The sequence below is a fragment of the Setaria viridis genome, chromosome 7, assembly GCF_005286985.2.
Source record: "Setaria viridis chromosome 7, Setaria_viridis_v4.0, whole genome shotgun sequence".
NCBI classification, from domain to species: Eukaryota; Viridiplantae; Streptophyta; class Magnoliopsida; order Poales; family Poaceae; genus Setaria; species Setaria viridis.
Genome location: NC_048269.2, coordinates 30363854 through 30385478, shown reverse-complemented (window position 1 = coordinate 30385478; position 21625 = coordinate 30363854). Strand labels below are relative to the sequence as shown.

The following is a 21625-nucleotide window of genomic DNA, read 5'->3' as shown; positions in this document are numbered from 1 at the left end:
TAACAAGACTAGTGCTGTTTGAAGTTCATATTCCTTTTTTCTCAAAAATGATGCAAACAATGTGAAAGAGAAAAACTAAAAGGCACAAATATCAAGCCAATTCAATGGATGCAAACAGGCAAAGGGGTACCACAAGAACCTGAGATACAAATACAAATGGATTCAGCAGCCTGAAGAATGTGCCAAAATTTAATGAAAGTAGACTCAACAAGCATGCATACAAATTTTGCTACTCAGTTGATTTTACAGTTAAGTAACATGAAAAAAAATCATCGGTAAATATTCAGAAGCAATAATATGATTACTAAAGAATCTAAAATGCCTGTGGGGAAGCCATCTGATGGTCAACATAATATTTAATTGATTTGAAATGGCAGCCTCTTTTCAAAGGCTGCAATAGCACTTGTTACTTTAGAAGTTAGAACCCTTGCAACCAATACTTAATGGCATGTCTTCACAATCCACTTTCTGGAGTTGAGTTGCACAGCTGAAATATATTACAGACAATGCTTGTCCAGTGAATAAGAAGCTGCATATTTCTAATTATAATGATTTTTTTTTCGTTTGTCCGAAACTTGTGAGCTTATGGTTTACGGAGCTCAAAATCTAGAAATTATTGCACGGATATGAGAAAAATGCCGCGCATGGACAAATTGCCTAAAAGAACTTAGCTACATGTAACTAAGAACTTGCCTAAAAGAAAAAAAATGAATTTACCAAATTGCCATTAAAATAACAAGTTTCACTGCAAAGGTTTCAATCATGCTGACTTTTCCAACTAAAATCCATTCGCTGACTTCAATCATGGCAACATCTAACCTTTGCAGTCAATAACTACAGCATAGAAGAAACCAGTAGTCATAAAATGAGTTCCGCAAGAACTCCACTAATAGTAAAGCCTCAAATTCTCAAAACTTGCGATAAAAGAAGAAGATTAAACACGGAAGAAGGAAAGGACTCTGAACTTTCCAAGCAATGGAAAATCTTCAATGGTGCAGACCATCCTTGTCTGGTACTCTAATTATGTAGTAGAATAAGAAGTTGCAAATTCCCAATGGTAATGATTTCATTTTGTTTTGTCAAAAATCCTTGAGCTCATGTTATTCGTTACAAAATATAGAAACCATTAAACAGTTGTGGACAAAAAATGTTACGGTGTACCCTTACGCCTTAGATAATTGCTTGTTAGAAAACCAAACTTCCTTGAATTTGAAAGTCTGGCAGAAATATGCCTCGGAAATTGACAAGAGAAGATAAACATAGCAAGTTGCAGCATATAGCATGGGTTTTTCTAACTACAGAGTAATTTCTCTACAAAGATATGAATTTACCAAAATTCCAAAAAAAAATCGCAGGAGTCACAGCAAAAGCTTCAATTTGCCAAGTTTTCCACTAAAACTCGTTCATTTAGATCATAAAGAAAGACGCACAGAACCTTAAGCTTCATACCCTTCAACAATCACAAGCACAGAGCAGGCAAGTAATACAACTAAAAGGACTGCCACACGTGCTCCATCCGAAGGAGCTCCAATAACGATAATCACAAGCACAGAGCAAGCAAGTAGTACTACCAAAAGGACTGCCAGACGAACTCAACAACCGAAGAGAAGCCCAATTCTCCACCAAGAACTATTAAAACTGGAGAGAAGGCGAGGAGCTTGCGCTTTCCTAGCACGAGAGCGAGAGAGGTGAGAAGCGGAGATCAGTACCGGCGCGGGGAACCTGGAGGCGGCGAAGCGAAAGGGTGGAGGAGACCAGGCCGGCGAGGAGGCGATGGGGACGGGAACGGAGGGACGGGAGATAAAAAGAGGCGTGGGGAGGGAAAGCTGGGAGCTTTATGCCATCATGCCGATGCCATAGGGGAATGGAATTTGGCTTTTGGGAGCTCGGGAGGAGCACCACCACACCAGCCAGTCCTACTGGTATCAACCAACTAATCATGCGTGCGATTAGGAGGGAGAGGGGGGCGAACGGTGCCTGGCGCTCGGCTCCGGCCGGACCCAGCCGCAGCCACGGCGCGCGGTCGCGGGGCGACGCGGTGAGCCGGCTGCGGGGGCTGGCTGTACTGCACTGCACGCCCGCGCGCGGGCGGCGTTGGGGCGGGGGGCATCGTGGAGCAGGCGGGCGAGCAGCGGAGGTGACGGCGGGTGCGGTGCGTGGCCGTGGCCCCCGTCAATCGATCTGACGCCACGAACAGCTTCGTGGTTTGTTTTTTGTTCGGCGTACGTAAGCTAGACGACTAGAAGAGGCAGGCAGGGAAGGCCCGCATCACGTGGGTCAGCGCCTCCTCACCGTTCGATTGGCCACGATCCCTGGACTTATATAGAATTATCAATAACTTCATAAAAAAACTGTGTTTAAGGGGGGAAATGCCTGTTTCTAGCGAAGAACACCTTTTCTATTACGTAGTTATTACCTTTGAATGAGTTCATAAAATCCTAGTAAAATCATGAGATACTGAAAGGATTTCCGAGACGAATGCAATCGATAGCATTATCGTTGTTTTCAAGTAAATTCTTTTAAAAGATACCATTTAGTCAAATTTTCAAAAGATAAATTGACGGGATCCATTCACCACATAGGAGGAGGACCAGAGTAGTCGAACAAGAGCCGTCGCTCTACATGTTATCTCTCTCCATAGAAGAGCAACAAGAGGCGTCTACGGAGTGTCTCCACAGCTGCGCCTGAAAGATCATCTCTACCAGCAGCCAACGGAAGAAGGACAAGCAAAGCAAGGCGATCGACCACACCTGTGAAAAGTGAAAACCGAGTCACGCACGGACGGATCTGATCATCTGAACACGATGGCTGCGATTTGTGTCCGTGCAGTTAACTTTGTTGGGATGCCAATCCGTTGGAGGCCCCAATCATGCAGGGAGAGGACATGGGGTGATAAAATTCCTATCACATAGAATATTTAGATACTAATTAGGTGTATTAAACATAAACTAATTACAAAACCAATTGCACATATGGAGGCTAATTTGCGAGGCGAATCTATTAAACCTAATTAGTCCATGATTTGACAATGTGATGCTACAGTAAACATATGCTAATGGTGGATTAATTAGGTTTAATAGATTCATCTCGCGAATTAGCTTCCGTCTGTATAATTAGTTTTATAATTAGCTCATATTTAATCCTTAAAATACTCGATGTGATATAAATTTTAATTTGGACTAAAAATCCAACCCCCTTCGAAATCTGCAACCCGATCGGCGCGAGGCGAGATGGACAGATGGACCCGCGGGACGTACGATACGACCGTGCGTTGTCGCGTCCGGTGCGTCCGCACAGTCACCTTTCCGACGGACAGCGATGCCCACAGTGGCCATCGGTAGGGGTCAAGTGGTCACAGGGGCTCACTGCTCTCGGTTCGCGACATGCCAAAAACAAACGATCGGCTAACGCTCGTCCTTGGAAAGGGAAGGCACTAGGGAGGAAGAGTCCATGCACTCCATGCAACAGTGTTACGCCGCGGCGTTCGGCACGATTCGGGTATGCTTGGACGGAAGAGTCGCGCTCGAGCCTACGCGTTCGATGATGCTAGAGACCAAGGCGAGAGAGGAACACCAGAGGCAGAAAGCGGCGGCGGCAGTTGACAGTTGAGTGAGCCGGCGCTCCTCGGGTCGGCGCCTCGGCCTCGGCTTACCGGCGGGCCGAGGTGGTGTGCCGCCGTGGCCGATCGAGCTGTCGAGCACCGCCGGGAACAGTCAAGGCGCGCGCATGGGCCGCGCCGCGCCACGGCCGTCCGTCCACGCGGGTGGACCACGCCGGGTTACGTGCGCGAGCAGCGCTCCGCAGGTCCCCCTCCCCCTCTCCCTCTCGTCGTTCTCGGCAGCGCAGGATCGCAGATCACCGCACGGCCGAGCGCCCCGCCCGGGCACGCACGAGCACGACACGCCCGAGGCAGGCCAGGGAGTGGCGTGTCCGGCGGAGGCGTTTACCCGGCCCGCCCAATGGCGAGGCGCCGCATTTTGGTTGGTCGGTCGAGCGGTGAGGGCGAGGTTATCGTCGTATTCTCTCGGTCAGATATCAGGTCAGGTTAGGTCGGACGATCGGCGTGCCGTCTTGGGCTCGAAGCGTTGCGACGCGGACAGGTTACTTGCAGCAGAGGAGACCTCGATTACAAATTCACAAGAGAGGAGGAATAAGCATATGCTAGTCCTAGTTTATACACGGCTCCAATCCGAGCGAACAGTTTTGGGTTAATTAAACAATGCGATGAACTCACCAGAGCTACGAAAAGATTGGCGGGCGGTGAGTTGGGAGTAGAAAGATTCTTGGAACGGAGAAAACATGGCTCAAACCCCCAGTATAATATTGTGGCTGGTTTATGGGCAGGCTGGCACCATACCCCCCCGGCGATTCGGAAACCAAGTTGCAAATGCAGCGTGGACGACGGTGCAGATGGAGTTGGCAGCGGGAATAATACAGCGGACGAATTATGCAGTTCATGTACTATAATTACAGGTTGCCGTACTGCGCCTGCAACTTTTTTAGCTGTACTTTAATCAAGATCGGCACTTTCGTGCAATTATAAGCCCCCCAAAAAACTAAAAAAATAAGAAGATTCTTTTCTTTTCAGTGGGAAAAAAAGAGAGAAGATTCTGGACATGGACAGAAAAGATTGGTGGAACTGACGGGGCAGCAGGAGAACGTAGTACATACAGGATAGCGCATCACCAGATAATCGAGTGCTAACATGCCTTTGCTTGATTGGGATTGGAGTTTAGACAATTCAGCAACGTCTAGGGTTTAACATGTGAAGCAGAAATGTTGTCACGCTGATCAAAAGCTACAGCCTGACAGGATACTGCTAGGACTTGCAATCGGCCAGCTGGTGTTAACCGGGGGGGGTTCTTCAGACTCCAGGCAAAAATGTTCATGACATGCCTAATGTCCATGCAAGACGATCGTATTTTGTTTTTGACAGTTTGCAGGACACTCTAGTAAAACAGAAGGAGGTACACAAAATTGCTGATAGCTTTTCAACTGTAACAACAGGAAACGGCAATAAGAACTGTATATATATCACACACTCAAACCAGGGTTGGTGTTTCCCAGCAAATTAGATCCCGATAGAACTTCATCCTTCGTGGACCATGATCTCCTCCCACTATTTGTCTACTTCCCAGCAATAGCTGAACGGCTTCTAAACCGACAGTCAATAAAGCCGTACATCACACAGTTACCAGGAATCAGCAGATTAGGTTCTTGACGGCTTCATCCTCCTGAATCACTATGTCCTCCTCAGCTACACCCCAGCAGCAGCTGCAAGGCTTTCCACCACACGAGGATGGACAGCAGCTCTGCAGTAAATTAGTGCAACTTAGGAAATGCTGCGACATAAAACTAAAAACAGAAGACATTGAAATAATGCACACCTTTCACATTTCAGTACCAACAAGAAATACTAAACAATGCCAACCAGATGGCATTCTGACCTAATTCCTAGGCTAATCGTTTCCTTTGCAATCAGTTATTTAATCCTTGCCGGGTGGCTTTAAAAGGGGAGGATCCAGGCTAATGTCTTTGGCTTGTGATGTTGCATTGGTAAACTCCTTTTCTACCTTAAATGAAAGGCAAAGCTTCTGCCAATTTGCTTAAAAAAATGCATAGCTTCCCATCTGACCTCTAAGATTCCATATGCCTAGAATTCTTTTAAATCTTCAAGGATGATAGACACCAATTCACCATAGCATGGATGACAGAAAATGTCTCGAGATGGAATCTAGGATAAGTAACAGATCCAAAGTTCTTTTTTATTTTACAAATAGAATCCGTTGGAAGTCTAAAGTTTAGGCTGGATTAAATCCTGGCAAATGTTTTGCTCAACATATCTTAATTATTTCCTGATCCATTCCAAAAGGTACATAAAGAACATCAAGCAGGACAAGGGAATCTCTTCATTACACAAATTTGACATAATACATGCATGCATAACCTTAAGGACTCCTGAAACTTCACCGTTTATTCAGTATCAGGAAATTGAAGAGTAAGACCATACCTTTGAGCAAGTGTATACGATAAGAGTCAGCCAAGTCCAGCTGCTGGGTGCATAATTTGAGGAACCGTCACCAGCCTGATGGAGAAAGTATGATAATGGAGACATCAATTGCAATTCATACTGCCGTGATGAGCCACAAAGCCTACAAGTGCCAGCATCTTGTAATTTTGTTGCCGCTGACAGTAGCTTGCCACCATAAGAATACCTAAATATTGTGTGCCAAAATTGATTCAGGTAATACAAGCCAAGAAAGGCAACAAAGAAAAGTCTGTGGACATTCACATCAGATTAAAAATACTATGAGTTAATATTAACTACCTAAAGCATTGCTCAGGATAGGCATCCAACCGCTTCTTGAATTTTAAGAAAGTTCTGTCAGCACCAATAGCTTTATCATACTCATATTTTTCTCCTTCCCATTTTTCTTCTTCATCATTTGTTGCGTCTATTATTTCTTTGTCTAGAACCAATTCGTTGCTACTTGAACCCACAGCACCTTTGCCCTGGTATTGTTCCTTATCATAGTATATGTAAAAACAAGGAAGAACTGCAGCAAATTTTGATCAGATCAAACCACTCGAAGTTTGTATACATAGTAACGAGTTCTTAAGAAATTTTCATCACCTGGTATGCTCAGATCACTTGCTTTCTCCTTTAATACAGGACGTTTTATAGGGGCATTAGCACGCTTCGGTTTATTTTTCTTCTTTGAGTTAGATGCCAATGCCGCAGCTTGCTCAAGCGCTTCGGCTAAGGCATCTAGATCGAAATCATCGTCGTTGATATCAAGACTCTTATTTTTATCAATCTGTTCTTCTGGAATACTTGTAGAAGAAGGTCCAGTCGCTTGACCTAATTCATCACCATCACCTTCTGTTTGCTCAACACTACGGCATTTTTGAACTCTTAGGACCTTCCAACTATAAGAAGAATAGTAAAAGAGACAAACTAACTTAAAAATCATGTACCAGATCCGAATAACTAATAATGAGGCGGAATCAAATTGGCGTAAACTTGCCTCTGAGGCTTAGGCCCACATTCTGGTGTCGGACAAGCAAGCACATATATTGTCCTCTCCTCAATGTTTAGCTTCACCACAGGGGCATATACCTGAGTTTAGGACCACAAAAACAGAGTGAGGCGAAAGTACCAGTTTTGACATATAAGCATTCTCTATCATCACAGACCAGCATATAAACAGGTTTTGTAAAATGCTATGCCTGAACATTGCAAGTTCATAACAGCTTACTAGCTGTTGTCCAAACATTACAATACAGCATTTTCTCATATGGATACCCATCAAAACGCTTCAACTTCTAATTTCTAGCTAAGTCAACGATACTCACCTGAGCAACAAGACAAAGCTTGGCTCCACATAAGCTGCACTGAAGCATTTCAGGCTTAATGCCCGTATCACCAGTTGGCCAATCCTGCAATTGAGCAAATGAATCAAAAGGAGCTTGGTGTTGAACTACTGGTGCAAGCTTCATTGCTTATAATCCCTCAGGAAAAAAAAAACTTCCATACTCGCAAAGGATCATCAATTAAAACTGATAATTGTGGTGGAACAACTGATTAAAATGCATAACTCAGCCTCTAATTTCTAAGCAAAAATAGAAGCAAGAACCAGGAGAGCTACACACAAGACTAAGAAGGACGTACGGGCACTCCACCGATCTTAGTGGTGTAGTGGTCGGCCTTCTCCCGGTAGTCCGCCGCCCAGGGACCTGGAAGACCTAGATGCACCTCCTCCACCATACCAACGTACCTGCTTCTCTACTCTTCCCCGGTAAATAGAAGCTCAGCGATAAGGAGAAACCGTCAAAACGCAAGAAGCACGAGTCCCCCGCTACTCTCCGGCGACCGGCGGCGAGAGGAGAGGCGCGTGGAGCTGTGGGGAAGGTTTAGGCGGCGACGGCGTGGGAGACGAGAACTGGAGGGAGAGTGGAGTGTGAGCAAGGCTGGGCCGCCGCTGGGAGCCCTGTAGAGAGAGAGAGAGAGAGAGAGAGAGAGAGGTCCTTTTGTGAACTGAATGGGCCTCAAAAAGAAGCGCGCGAGTCGGGCGGGCTGCTTAAGGGAAGTGAGACCCATTGCTTGATGCAGCCCATGTTACTTTACCACAGGCGGCAGTACTTCGAATGAAAAAAGCCTTCTCATGATCTCATCTCCTCACACTCCGGCGACCACGGTACCGCTGTCAGTCCCGGCACGGCGCCACGGCGGCACGCCGGCTTGCTTGTCCCTGCTGCTTCCACCGTTTGCTCACGCCGGCCCTGTTTGGAACCGCGTTGGCGGCGCGGTGCGGCAGCGCGTCGCCAGAATCGCGCCGAACAGGCCGCGACGACCGCGCGGTAGTGCCCCGCCATGCCCCATCCCCCACCGCAGCTTGCCTTCAGTCAAAACGCGCGTGCCCCCTCGCGGTACGAGAATAATCGACTCATTTACCACCGATACCCCCTCCACCTCCCGTTCCTCTTCCTCCCCCGAGCCCCTGCTCCTCCCGTTCCTCCTCCCGCCGCCGCCGCCGCCGCCGCCGCTTCCCCAGGATCCTGTCGCTTCAACTCCGGTGCTTGCCTCCCCCAGTAGATCCGGTGCCTCCTGCTCCAGCGCCGGCGAAGAATAGAGGCTGCAGTGCAGGCGGTGCGGCCAGCCGGGAGGCACGGCGCGGCCACCTGGGAGCGCGGTGCGGTGCGGCGCGACACCCAGGGAGGGGCCGCGGCGGGCGGAGGGCAGCAGGCCAGGGAGGCGCGGTGGGCAGAAGGGAGGGACAGCAGCAGGCAGAGCAGGAGGGAGGGAGGGACGGCAGCAGGCAGAGCAGGAGGGAGAGCAGGCTCGGCAGCAGGCAGACTGGCAGAGCTTGCAAATTTGGCTTGCCCTGTATGTGCGTACTGGAATTGCAGATTTCTTTCAGAGGAGAGATGCAGGACATGGACCTGCTTACTGTCTGTGTCTGCCCTCAGCGATATGTTATTTACCCAGCTGTGCATGTTTAGCGGTTTATCTGACACCCTTCATTCAGGCTACACTGGCCATATGCATTCTCTTTCGTTTGGATGGATGAAATCTGAATGCTGAAGCTTTTCAAGTGTACTTTTTGTTGAACTAATGAGTATTGTTAGAACTAGCATAAAACACTGCCACTGATTGTCTTGGTTAGTTTAATGGTTTTGAATGTATTACTAATTATTTTATCAAAATCTATATTCTATAAACTTCAAAACTATTGATAAAATCATGTTCTGCTCGTACTCAATCATTAGCTACAGAGACATACAGGTCATTTTACGCTCGGAGTAGATAATTAGCTCCAAATAATCAGGTTTCCAAACTCCCAACTTATCCGACTGGCAAATTCTCTCGACAACAGGTTCTCAGTAAATCTTAAATTCTTAGACAATCAATTCTCAAATAAGATCAAACACAAGTAAGCTCAACCAGGTCCGCGTCTCTCTCCGTGCTTTCACTGCCCGCACAGCCGGGAGCCCTCGTCGGCTCGCCGTCGCCGCACTTCCGGCACTCTCTGTCCGATGCCTCCGCACCTACCTTTGGCAGGTTGCACAGCTCCATCTTTCGTGTGTACAGTTTGTTTATACTCGTGCCGTTGTACGTACTAGTTACGTGGCACCATTAGAGTCTTGATTTGCTTACTATATATCACTCGGAAAGCTCTAATCATCAGCATCATTTGGTCGTGATTAACAATTGTTCGTTGGGATTAGGTAGGCCAAAAGAGACGCATCAGATCGGCGTACGACGAACAGGGAGACCGGAATCAATCCTCCAGATCTGAAGATGCCGCCATCGTCTCCTCTGGGGAACTGCACATCCGGTGACACTTTGGTCCCATGACCTGACAGTGGATGGTACAACCGGAGTTGTCGCGGAGCAATGGGATGCAGCTTACGGTGACACGTCTAGCTTTTTTTCTCCAGGATTCTGACAGAGGTGTCCATGTTTGATGAAAAATGTACAGACGCTCATCCGTGACATAAGAATCAATGTGGTGACTCTACTGCTATTAGTTTGTTTTCAAGAGTGCCAGACGACAGGATGTTCCATAACCCAGGAAGACATGCTATTTTCTGCTACGCAACCTTTCAGGCTCCCTTAGCTAAGCAAAGATGTTCGTGTTGGTGGCGATAACATGAGTGGCGCCTTTAGGCACATGAATCAGAGCAGAGGACAGGCATGTAGAATTGTAGATACACATACATTCGCTCTTCCTAGCTATTGTTGCACTTGTGTTAAATGTCAGTGCTGGATCTGAGCTCCCAACTGCTGGACAGCTAATACGTTCAGAGTTAGGCCTGAGATACTGAAGCTCTGCACTTTTGGGTGCTGCTGCAGTATCCAGCAGCTAGCATTTGTCAGTATATGTGTTCCAAGTGAAGCCAAATTATCCGATTAAGAATTCAGAAGAAGATATATCCATCTCGATCATGATGCGCTACCAAGAACAGCGCGCATGATGTTTCCCAGACAGCTGTGTGCTGATGGATCATATGGATATATGGTGTGCTGGAGGCCATGCTGATCTGAACTCTGGCAGCTGGGACACTGGAAGAGGTTGGTAGAATATCACTGGCACTGCTGTGGCGCGGCGTTTTGATCGAGTTGAGCAGATATGAGACCTGCATTGAGTTTATTCCAAGCAAGGGAGACCCACCAGCCACTCGTCTGTGCCTGCATCATTTATATCCTTTATCCTAACTGAACCAATGATGAAATGGCATCTTGTAAATCAACTGAATAATTGGCACGTACTTTTGATGTGAAGTAGAGTGGCACTCGGAACACAAAAACGCGTGATAAGTCATCGAAATGGTGTTAGAGTACACATGGAAAGGTGAAGATAAAACTTAAAAGCATGCTGCTAGTCTTAGCTGGTGCTAGAACTAGTTTAACTTGTCCAGCTAACATGGCAGTCTCTGGGGATCAATTTCAGTACACGCCTACACGTGTAATTTTCTCTTTTGATCTCCTGTGCTCGCAGCATCACCCCGTGACGATCTACGGAAGATGGACTGTTCAGACGCCGCCAGCAACGAACGAGCCATCCATCATCTGCAAGGCTCCAACGGCTTGTCTTGTCCAACACCTCACACGCCTCACCGCATCATACCGGCTGACAGCAACGGCTCACGCGCTGGGTAGCTTGCTTCGCAACGGATTCGGTCGGTGACCACGTCCTTAGACGCATCGATGGTGCCGCGCGCACCCCCCAGATCCGAGTCGAAGCGCCGCAGCCGGCAGCTCGACCACGATCGGAGCTGTGTGTGGTTCGTCTCCGGCTTCGGTCCCGCGGAAGGACGCGCGCGTCGTCGGCACTACGCGCGCGCCCGTGACCGGCCGGGCGGCCGTGGCCGCGCGTGGTGGCAGAGAGGTACCCGGTCATGCTGCATGCGTCCGCAGGTGCGCAGCAGGGAGTCACGGGAATCCACGCCCGTTTCCTGGCGTTTTACGCGCGGGCGCCGCGCCGGCCGGCCGTGGGGACGCGCGACACGGGCTTGGCCTTTGGCCGGCCGGCCGCGCGGCCGGTGGCCGGTGGTGTCTTGCTAGCTTCGATGCATGCACGCACCACACACACGGGCTCCTCCTCCTCCGGCTGCTGCTGCTAGCTGCTACAGCTGGTGGTTCCGACAAAGGAAAATTATCATGCGTCGCCGTACAGGGTTCCCGTGCCTTGGTCCTGCCTGCCCCTGTCCCACGAAACCACGGTCCCGTCCCAGTTAGCATGTGTTGTGTATCCGCAGCGCTGTGCACTTGTCGCCGTGCACTGCTCGATCTGCACCAGCTGCCAACGCCCGTGGTGCCACGGATCACTCATGCCCAAACCCCTCACGGGAAGTGTTTCACTTCTACGGATTTGCGGACGCACGTGTTACCAGTTGTGGTCTTGTGGAGGGCCAGGCCACAGCCGATCACATGTGCTATTGCACGTTTGTGTACAAGGGTTTTTTTTTTCTTTTTGGAAAAGGTGCATCAAGGTTCTAATGGTACCTTTCTTCAGAATGACGCAGAGGCTCTTGTAGCACATATGCCGATATTCGTATCCTAAACCTAAAGCATTCTATCCTAAACCTAAAGCATTCTAAAATGTGTTTGATTTACAACACTGCAACTGCAAGCAACTACATCATCCTATAACTGGTAGGGAATCATGCTCTCAGCCATTCTGAAGCGAAAAGGGCTACACCAAAAGGATCATTTGACTGTAGAGCAATCGGCATTTCCATCAACCCTGCACTCTCTGACGCCTCCTCTTTCTTTCTAGCAGAGAGGTGCAACAACCTGACAGACATCTTTCGTTGTGTACGCTCTACGGCATGGTGCGGGAATGGAAATGGGACGGTTCAGAAGCTACCGTATTCACGTCACGGAGGTCATCCGAATCGTATAGCCTCCGTACTCCTACCGACGCAAGATATCTCCATCGCATGCGGTTGCCACGCCTGCAGCTCTGACTTGCAAAAGCAAGGCACATTGCCCTGCTTTTTTTCAGATGCAACTTTCCCACCTGAAGAGAACCTGGCATCTGGGCTCGACGTTGCCGTTTCATCCTGCGAAAAAACTGTGAGCAAAATCTGCTTGACGTGCGACCCCGGTAGGTCGCCGGATTGCCTCTTCGTGCAGGACCAGTTGCCCGAAAACCGTCGCGTGATCCCGACGTGCATCGCCGTCGTGCTAATCCAACTTGCGACCACCGTTTAGAAACGGAGAAGATCCGATGAGATCAGGACCTGTATCTCTGAACCATAGCAACGGCATCGACAGACACGATGATCATCTGAAACCGATTTCTGTGGCCTGCAAGGATACACGGTTCCTGCGTGCCGATGCTCTGCTTCATTCATGTGAGAGATATGATGCCATGTAACCCTGTTCATCGATCCAGAGGAGAGAAGTATACGTCCAAATGCACACTCGTATCTCTTTCTCGTATACGGCCGCTGAAAACAGCACGCGTAACCACCGATGGTCCCGCGATCATCACGAAGAGATTGGAGCGTCGCGGAGCGGCTCGCGACGCCGAACTCTAGCTTCGTTTTTGGATGGATGGGGGAGCAGATGAGCTCCATCCATCCATCCCCAAAGCGAGGTGGCCCAACCACCGAACGTGTCGGTAATCTCATACGCATGGTGCGTTTTTGGAAAACAGGAAACCAGCCGTGGCCTCGCTCGTTGTCCGATCGCCTTTGCCTTTCCATTCCATGGGCCATGGCAACCAGCCAACCACCGTGCTTTTTCGTGGAAGAAGAATCTCCCGGCCCCAAGCCACTCGGTCGGTCACACACACCGGACAAGCCCCAAGCCTCGCGTCCAACAGGTTTTTCCCGTGCCATGCACTCTGTATTTCCAGCAATTATTCTTTACCTTGCTTACACTCGGGTAACAACCCCAGTTACCGGGTCACATCCACGTCCAAGGCAAGTAATTTGTCAGCTTTTAAGTACTCTTTGCTTTTCATGAATCGTGAAAAGGCAGTAGTGCTTCTCTTCATATAAAAATTGCATAAAAAAACAAGCAAGAATACACCATTTTTTTTATATAAAAAAACTCATCTGAACTTTTAGGGCACGCTGTCGTAGCAACCAAAAAAAAAAAACTTCATCGCGCCCGCCGGCGATGCCCTTCCTCCTGTGGTGGCACCTCCACAACGAGATCATTATCTCGATCTAGTCCAAATCTAATACGTCTTAATACGAAGTGCGTCGCCTATACTCAAACGTTTTTAAGCTCCAAATAACATTTACCCCCAATCTGAAACAAGTGCGCCCCAAATACATATATTTTGAGTCTTCTTTAACCTCCAATTGAACTAGCTATCCAGCAATACCGATAATCCAAATAAAATGGATTTTAACACATCAGTATAAAAGATGCGGTTTATTGTACGACTAAATATTACACTGACTAAGCTAGATTCTATAGAACACTAGTCTAAAACTCGTTTTTTTTTCCTTGGAACACAGCACCAGGTTCCTTGGTGGCATCTAGACTCAGGCAACCTTTTCTGGCTACAGTCTACAACAATATAATTTTGTTGACGCATCTTGGATAAGATAGTCAAGCTAGTTATAAGCTAATACACGTTAGAATTTATCATACATGAAAAAAAGATAATGAATGAGATAGGATTATTATATCCCAACTGCTCTATTATGGTCCTATTTGGAGCCTCCTATTTTTTATAAGTGCAATAAGTAGGAAGTCAGTTTATATCTTTTATAAGCTGAGTAATTATATAGTTAAAAACTGGACTATAAACTGGCTATTAAAGCGGGCTGTTAGCTCTAGCTGATCCAAATAAAACCTTAGTTACTCTATGATGGATCAAGGACATATTGAAAAAGGCCTATTTAGGAGGGCTTATACCGGCTTCAACTTCACCTGTTTCGCAACCGAGACACTATGTGAAACCATTTTGTAAACCGAGATAAAAATAAACTAGAAGTTCTTCCACACGATCCGTTAAAACTCCTGTTGCCCTACTAAACATAGATATGTATTCATTTAGAAAAGCACATGGCATAACCGATTCTTGGAAAAGGTTGTCTATTGTATCATTTAGGAGCAGCATATGACATAACTGGTTCTTTGGAAGGGTTGTCCATTAAATGATCTGTATATTGCCTGATTAGTTTATATGCTTCCAAGGGGCTATATTGTTGCTTCGAAGAAAAAAGGGACTATATGGTTGAAGTTGAATATGGCCTTATTAAGTAGTAATAAAGACTACCCAAATAATTTAATTAGGTTCTTTAGCCCACAAACAGCAGAGCAGAGCAACTGCAAATGGACCCATTAAGCATACATACAGTTCATGCAGACACTCATCAGCACCAAAAGAAAGGATGGCTCCAAGAATCGACCTCACGGACTCGGTAGAATACAAGGCGCAAGCACAGTGCAAAGACTGCAAGCAAAGAAGAGGACGAGAAAAATAAGGTCCGGCCAGCGTCCTCCCCTCCTCCCCCCGCCGTCCCCGTCACGGGCCGCGCCCTCACCAGCTCACACCCACCACCCTGCCGCGCGCGCCACTCCTACCACTCTATATATGCCGCTGCTAGCGCCTGTACTACGGGAGGGGTGGTGGTGACCAGGAACCTAGAGAGCTAGCTATCATGGCCGCGGCGGCGCCTCCGTTCTCGGCTCCGGCGGCGGCCGCGGTGGCGGCGGCTCTGCTGCTCTGCTTCTTCAGCGGCTGCAATGCGCAGACGCCGGTGTTCGCGTGCGACGCGTCGAACGCGACGCTGGCGGCGTACGGGTTCTGCAACCGGTCGGCGACGCCCGCCGCGCGCGCCGCCGACCTGGTGTCGCGGCTGAAGCTGGCGGAGAAGGTTGGGTTCCTGGTGGACAAGCAGGCGGCGCTGCCCCGGCTGGGCATCCCGGCGTACGAGTGGTGGTCCGAGGCGCTGCACGGCGTGTCCTACGTGGGGCCCGGCACGCGGTTCTCGCCGCTGGTGCCCGGCGCCACCAGCTTCCCGCAGCCCATCCTCACGGCGGCGTCCTTCAACGTCACGCTCTTCCGCGCCATCGGCGAGGTCAGCCCCCCAGCTACCACCCACTCACCCACCTCACCTCCCCTGCCATTTTCTTCCCTCCTCCCCGTACGCTCTGCTCTGTTCCGTAGCATTTATCTTCACCTGCAATCCTGCATTGCATTCTTTCTCCTCTGCACCCACCTGCATTGCCGCGTTCCTGCTCGCGCGTGGCTCGGTGGGGGTGGTTGATTTGACGGCGAGCTCTGGCGTTCGCGGTGGCGGTTGGTGCGCCGGCCGGATCGGGGGGTGATCCGGTCCGGTGCAGGCCCTGCGAACGCGAATGCTGTGCCTTGCTTTTCCCTCCCAACTTTCCCTTCATGCGATGCGGCACGGCGAGAAAAGCCGCGAAAGCGTGCCGCCGGATCATATATTCTACTGGTTTTCGTTTTGGACCCTTTTCGCCGGCGTCTTTAGATCGATCGACCATTCGACCGGCGACGCAGTCAGTCTCACACCTATCAGCAGCGGCTGCTATCAGGTTAAAACAAAGTGCTGTGGCTATTTGTAATCTTGCCTAGAGCGGCTAGCATGGATCGGAGAGTTCATAGGACTGTGCTATGCATTTGCAGTTTTGCACTGTAGGCCTGTAGCCTTGTTTCTTGCTCGTGGAGAGTCATGGCGATGGAGATGCGCCGCGCTCCGTAGTACAGTACGATTCTGGTTCTTCATAGTGGACTGCACGAAAAGTTAAGAGCCATTGAACCTCGTTCAAACGGCAAAACAATGGCGACAGGTCGAGTACAAAAAGATGATATATTCTAGCAAGAAAAGAGTAACAAAAAAAGAGAGAGAGAATGGTTGCTAATCCTGAGTCTAAAGATTTGTTTAGTTTTGAAATGTCACGCGTCAAGCATCATTGGGATTCCTCACCGTTAGGGGGGGGGGGGGGGGGGGGGGGGGGGGGGGCTGGGCTCAGGCAAGGACTGATCACTGATTAGAGAGTGCGCACCCAGCATAATCATGGCAGGACGCGGCTGATCCAACAGCAGTGTTAATGGGATGCAATGCAACTAGTCTGCGGCCGTCCTTGACACACGGGACACGGCCGGATACGATATGCATGCCCTTGTCACGGGTAAGGTCTGCAGCAGCCGTACCGTACGTGGGGCTCTCCTCATCAGAGCAGGGGCTGTTCACTGCTGTAGAAGTACAAGTTTATTCACCTGGAGATAAATCTCAGAATGCTAAAACGGGCACCGATTAGCTTGCAGTATTTGTTGACCGCATTAGGAGTAGCATGCAGTATTTGTTGACTGGATTAGGAGTAACATGCAGTATGCTAGTGCATAGAAGGGCGTGATTGCATAAAGCAAGCAAGGGCCACATTGGAAATATCGGTGACATTGTTGCGTGCGTAGCATGAGCTGCATAGTGCATACCGACATGCGCAGCAGCGATTCTTTTAGGCAGGCGATACTGTCTCGTGGATTGCATTTATTGGACGCTAGCACGTCGCCTTTTCGCCGTCCCGGTGCCCCCACTTCACTTCTCCTGGCTCCCGTCCATCCGCTGCGCCGTCACTGTCCGTCATGGGACGCAAGAATTTTCGCCCAGCGAAAAAAGCTGTGGCATGGTGTGATCTGCATCTGGTTAGTGCTTAGCTTTTCTCCCAAAGCGCAACCGCAACGGCAACCGCAAATCCATCATCGTCGAGCTCGTGTCCCCGTCGAGTGTGGAAAAATGACGGCGGCCGCGTCGCGGCGGCGATGCCGCCTCTGCTTCGAGAGGGTGTTGCTCGTTTCGTGCCTGGATTTGGGTTGCATCTGGGGAGCTACTGCTACTAGAATGGTGGTTCAGTTTGTAGCGCACCATCTTTCAAATTTTTTTTTGCAGAGCACCAACCGACTGATAAGCTTGTCAAAAGAATCCAGCAGGGACTGACCACTGAGCTGAGCTCTGTACGGACCAATGCCGACTCCTGTCGGTCGTGGCGTCTTATCTTTTCTTCGGTTGCACCTACCGGAGTATCTGCATTGCTATTGCTGCATGTTTGACACATTGACATCACACTGTACTGATTTTTTTCTGATGGATTCGCTCGCTGCGACCGTGAATTCTGACGAGATTCATCTGCCCGCCTGCACAGGTGGTGTCGAACGAGGCGCGGGCGATGCACAACGTGGGGCTGGCGGGGCTCACGTTCTGGAGCCCCAACATCAACATCTTCCGGGACCCGCGGTGGGGACGCGGGCAGGAGACCCCCGGCGAGGACCCGCTCCTCACCAGCAAGTACGCCGTCGGCTACGTCACGGGCCTGCAGGACGCCGGCTCCGGCGCCGGCGGCGACAGCCTCAAGGTCGCCGCGTGCTGCAAGCACTACACCGCCTACGACGTCGACAACTGGAAGGGCGTCGAGCGCTACACCTTCAACGCCGTGGTAAGCTGCTCTCTCTTCGGCTCATGGGTCCGGCCTGCAGCGGCGCCGCCGTGCCGGATCGCTCCATCTTTTCCTGCACCGGCGGGCTGTCGCTTGCAGTTTTGCACGGATTGGATTGGCCCAGCCAGCCTGACTGCCTGGTAGGGTCGTAGCGGATACGTTCGAGTGTGCCTGTAGCTGCCTGCTGCTGCTGTGGCTGCACCTGCAGCCTGCAGCAGCACAGAAAGCGCGTCCGGCCAGGGTCAGATGGTGATTGACCCATGTGGCAGCCACCAGCCTTACCCCTTTCGTTATTCTTTTTATAAGTGATCCATGTCCGTTTCCTACGGGCCCTGATCATGGGTGATCAATGTCAAGCGACGCCGTAGATCGGATCCAGTTCGTGCACAAATAACCGACACCGACAGCAGCAGCGTGTACATGTCCTGAGCCTTTAGCCCTTTACGCCAAGTTTCGCCCAGTTCCGTGGCTGCAAAGCTGTGCTTGTTATTAGTAGAGTATTTTTGTTGCCGTAACGTGTAGTGCTTCTTGCAGGGCAGGGCACCTTGATTTCTTATCTTAAAGAAAACACACTGAATTAGATTAGATAAGGCTAAGCACTGGCAGATACGTGGATGATCCCCCGTATTAAGAAAGAACAATGATTGATTAGGGAATGTCCCAAGGCGTATAGTATAGTAGGTTACAAACAAAACAAGCTGCAGCATGTGTCACTCAGCACTGATCACTGGGGATGTCTGTGTTATGAAGTTGTTAATCCCATCAGATTCCGGTGGTTGCAGTTCCCCGAAATGGACGATCTCACGGCCATCTCCACCCACCGTGACGCATAAACAAACCTGCCTCCGAGCCTCGGTGGCAGCGTTCAGGCGCTGGTGTCCTGGAAATGTGCCATTTTTCTGTGCCGTGGAGGGTAGAGCACTGTTGTATTCTAGTGTTTCCAAGGACAAGATCAGGAGAGGAACATCTTGGCCTTTGTATACTGGTTTATTGGGAATGCTATGCACATGACACAATGGCACACCTAACCTAATCATGTCCGTTGGATATCGTGGAGCTGAGCCTGGTTCAGTCCTAGGTCCCAGCAACATTATTATTCGTCAGTCATCACTCGCTCCGGCATTGCTGGTGTGGAGTGTTGATGGTTACAGTTCTGAAGCAAGATGAACCGGAAAGGTCAATGTACCGAAATTTCAGCATCCTGATCATGGTTTTGTGATGTGGATTCAGGTGTCGCAGCAGGACCTGGACGACACGTTCCAGCCCCCGTTCAAGAGCTGCGTGATCGATGGGAATGTGGCCAGCGTCATGTGCTCCTACAATCAGGTCAATGGGATTCCCACCTGCGCAGACAAGGATCTCCTGTCAGGAGTCATCAGAGGAGACTGGAAGCTGAATGGGTATCTCTCCCTGTTTCCTCTTGATCAGTCTTCCATATCTTTGGCAGAGTTGCAATTATCTCGTGTTTAAACCAAATAACATCTTTCCATATTACCAAGTTTTGGTCTACTCTGAAAGTTTAGGAAAACTCAAATGTTTCTTCAGAAATGCCGATCTTATATTCATCTCTGTATGTGGTTCTTTGTAGATATATTTCGTCAGACTGCGACTCCGTTGATGTGTTGTACAATAACCAGCACTACACCAAAACACCCGAGGACGCGGCCGCCATCTCGATCAAAGCAGGTCTGTTCATTTCTCCCTTAACTGACGATGCAAACAGCAGGTATGCCGATAGCTCAGTTGAATGTTACCTGACGTTGGCTTGGCCAAAATGCGGCAGGGCTGGACCTGAACTGCGGCAACTTCCTGGCGCAGCACACCGTGGCGGCCGTGCAGGCCGGCAAGCTCTCGGAGTCCGACGTCGACCGGGCCATCACCAACAACTTCATCACGCTCATGCGCCTGGGCTTCTTCGACGGCGACCCGCGGAAGCTCCCGTTCGGCAGCCTCGGCCCCAGCGACGTGTGCACGTCCTCCAACCAGGAGCTGGCCCGCGAGGCCGCGCGCCAGGGCATCGTGCTCCTCAAGAACAGTGGCGCGCTCCCGCTCTCCGCCAAGAACATCAAGTCCATGGCCATCATTGGCCCCAACGCCAATGCCAGCTTCACCATGATCGGCAACTACGAGGGTACAATTACTGCAAAATTTCTTGCAGTTCAGTTACAGAACAGAATTTGATCCCTGACTGATGCCTGTCGCCGATGACATACAGGCACGCCGTGCAAGTACACGACGCCTCTGCAGGGCCTGGGCGCGAACGTCGCCACCGTGTACCAGCCGGGCTGCACAAACGTCGCGTGCAGCGGGAACAGCCTCCAGCTCGACGCCGCCACGAAGGCCGCGGCCAGCGCCGACGTGACCGTGCTGGTCGTCGGCGCCGACCAGTCCATCGAGCGCGAGAGCCTCGACCGGACGAGCTTGCTCCTGCCGGGCCAGCAGCCGCAGCTCGTGTCCGCGGTCGCCAACGCGTCCAGCGGCCCCTGCATCCTCGTCATCATGTCCGGTGGGCCGTTCGACATCTCGTTCGCCAAGTCCAGCGACAAGATCGCCGCGATTCTTTGGGTCGGCTACCCCGGCGAAGCCGGCGGCGCCGCCATCGCCGACGTCCTCTTCGGATACCACAACCCAAGTAATCCTCGCACTGCATTTCCGTTTCTGAACTGCGTTGGCAAGTGCACTGCCGTTTCTGAACTTTTTCTAAGTATGAGTTCTGAATGCTTCGACGATGATCGCAGGTGGAAGGTTGCCGGTGACGTGGTACCCCGAGTCGTTCACCAAGATCCCCATGACCGACATGCGGATGCGGCCGGACAAGTCGACCGGGTACCCCGGCCGGACGTACCGGTTCTACACGGGCGACACGGTGTACGCCTTCGGGGACGGCCTGAGCTACACCAGCTTCGCACACCACCTCGTGTCGGCGCCGACGCACGTGGCCGTGGTGCTCGCGGAGGGCCACGCGTGCCTAACCGAGCACTGCTTGTCCGTGGAGGCCGAGGGCGGGCACTGCGACAAACTGGTGTTCGACGTGCACCTCCGGGTGCGCAACGCCGGCGAGGTGGCCGGCCGGCACACGGTGTTCCTGTTCTCGTCGCCGCCGGCGGTGCACAACGCGCCGGCGAAGCACCTGCTGGGGTTCGAGAAGGTGTCCCTGGAGCCCGGGCAGGCCGGCGTGGTGGCGTTCAAGGTGGACGTGTGCAGGGACCTCAGCGTCGTCGACGAGCTCGGCAACAGGAAGGTGGCGCTGGGCAGCCACACGCTGCACGTCGGGGACCTCAAGCACACGATCAACTTGAGGGTTTAAAGCTTGAGTGGGAAACAGCAATGGGGCGGCGACCTTTGAATGATGCAGTTGGAATTGGGGATGGAATTGTATGGGTCAGGGAAAGTGTTTGATCAGAATTGGTTCAGGAGGTTCATCAATAAGGGCTTCCCGTCGGGAAAGAATTGGATCCACGGGCAGCGTAGTCTCTTGTTTGGGGTATTGGATTCATTTGGAGGGTCCATTTGCAATTGTGATCTCGGAGAAGTGTAATTGACTGGAAGGGAGGAGAGTTCGTTCATTTCTTCTTTTATAAAGTGTTCAAATTGTTCTTGTGTTATCAAAGAATCATACCTGATCCAAGATTTAAAAAGGGATGTAGCTTGTGGGATTCCACAATCTGGGATTGACGGATTGTAAAAGCTAGA

General features: G+C 50.4%; 2 protein-coding genes across 2 annotated transcripts; one reads left to right on the top strand and one right to left on the bottom strand.

Moving 5' to 3' along the window:
• Window positions 1–4968: 4968 nt before the first annotated feature.
• Window positions 4969–8984, bottom strand: LOC117865683 (uncharacterized). Its single transcript, XM_034749911.2, has 7 exons — window positions 7673–8984; window positions 7357–7440; window positions 7029–7120; window positions 6635–6930; window positions 6329–6557; window positions 6011–6215; window positions 4969–5312 (listed from the first exon to the last, which is right to left on the bottom strand). The coding sequence occupies exons 1-7, from the start codon at window positions 7766–7768 to the stop codon at window positions 5202–5204; spliced, it is 1113 nt and encodes a 370-aa protein (XP_034605802.1). The 5' UTR covers window positions 7769–8984; the 3' UTR covers window positions 4969–5201.
• Window positions 8985–14921: 5937 nt separating this feature from the next.
• On the top strand, window positions 14922–21498 carry LOC117865303 (beta-D-xylosidase 4). The gene is made up of 7 exons (XM_034749461.2): window positions 14922–15555; window positions 17642–17932; window positions 19163–19332; window positions 19521–19618; window positions 19716–20063; window positions 20148–20564; window positions 20671–21498. The coding sequence occupies exons 1-7, from the start codon at window positions 15136–15138 to the stop codon at window positions 21237–21239; spliced, it is 2313 nt and encodes a 770-aa protein (XP_034605352.1). The 5' UTR covers window positions 14922–15135; the 3' UTR covers window positions 21240–21498.
• Window positions 21499–21625: the final 127 nt, after the last annotated feature.

What these genes read in the sequence shown, in the direction of transcription:
- LOC117865683 (XM_034749911.2), bottom strand. Translation starts at nt 7,768, where the DNA reads ATGGTGGAGGAGGTGCATCTAGGTCTTCCAGGTCCCTGGGCGGCGGAC. An exon ending in TATCCTGAGCAATGCTTTAG is followed by an intron (nt 6,216 to 6,328) that starts GTAGTTAATATT and finishes CACAATATTTAG; the next exon opens with GTATTCTTATGGTGGCAAGC. An exon ending in TCGTATACACTTGCTCAAAG is followed by an intron (nt 5,313 to 6,010) that starts GTATGGTCTTAC and finishes AATTTACTGCAG; the next exon opens with AGCTGCTGTCCATCCTCGTG.
- LOC117865303 (XM_034749461.2), top strand. Translation starts at nt 15,136, where the DNA reads ATGGCCGCGGCGGCGCCTCCGTTCTCGGCTCCGGCGGCGGCCGCGGTG. An exon ending in TCTTCCGCGCCATCGGCGAG is followed by an intron (nt 15,556 to 17,641) that starts GTCAGCCCCCCA and finishes CCGCCTGCACAG; the next exon opens with GTGGTGTCGAACGAGGCGCG. An exon ending in CATGATCGGCAACTACGAGG is followed by an intron (nt 20,064 to 20,147) that starts GTACAATTACTG and finishes GATGACATACAG; the next exon opens with GCACGCCGTGCAAGTACACG.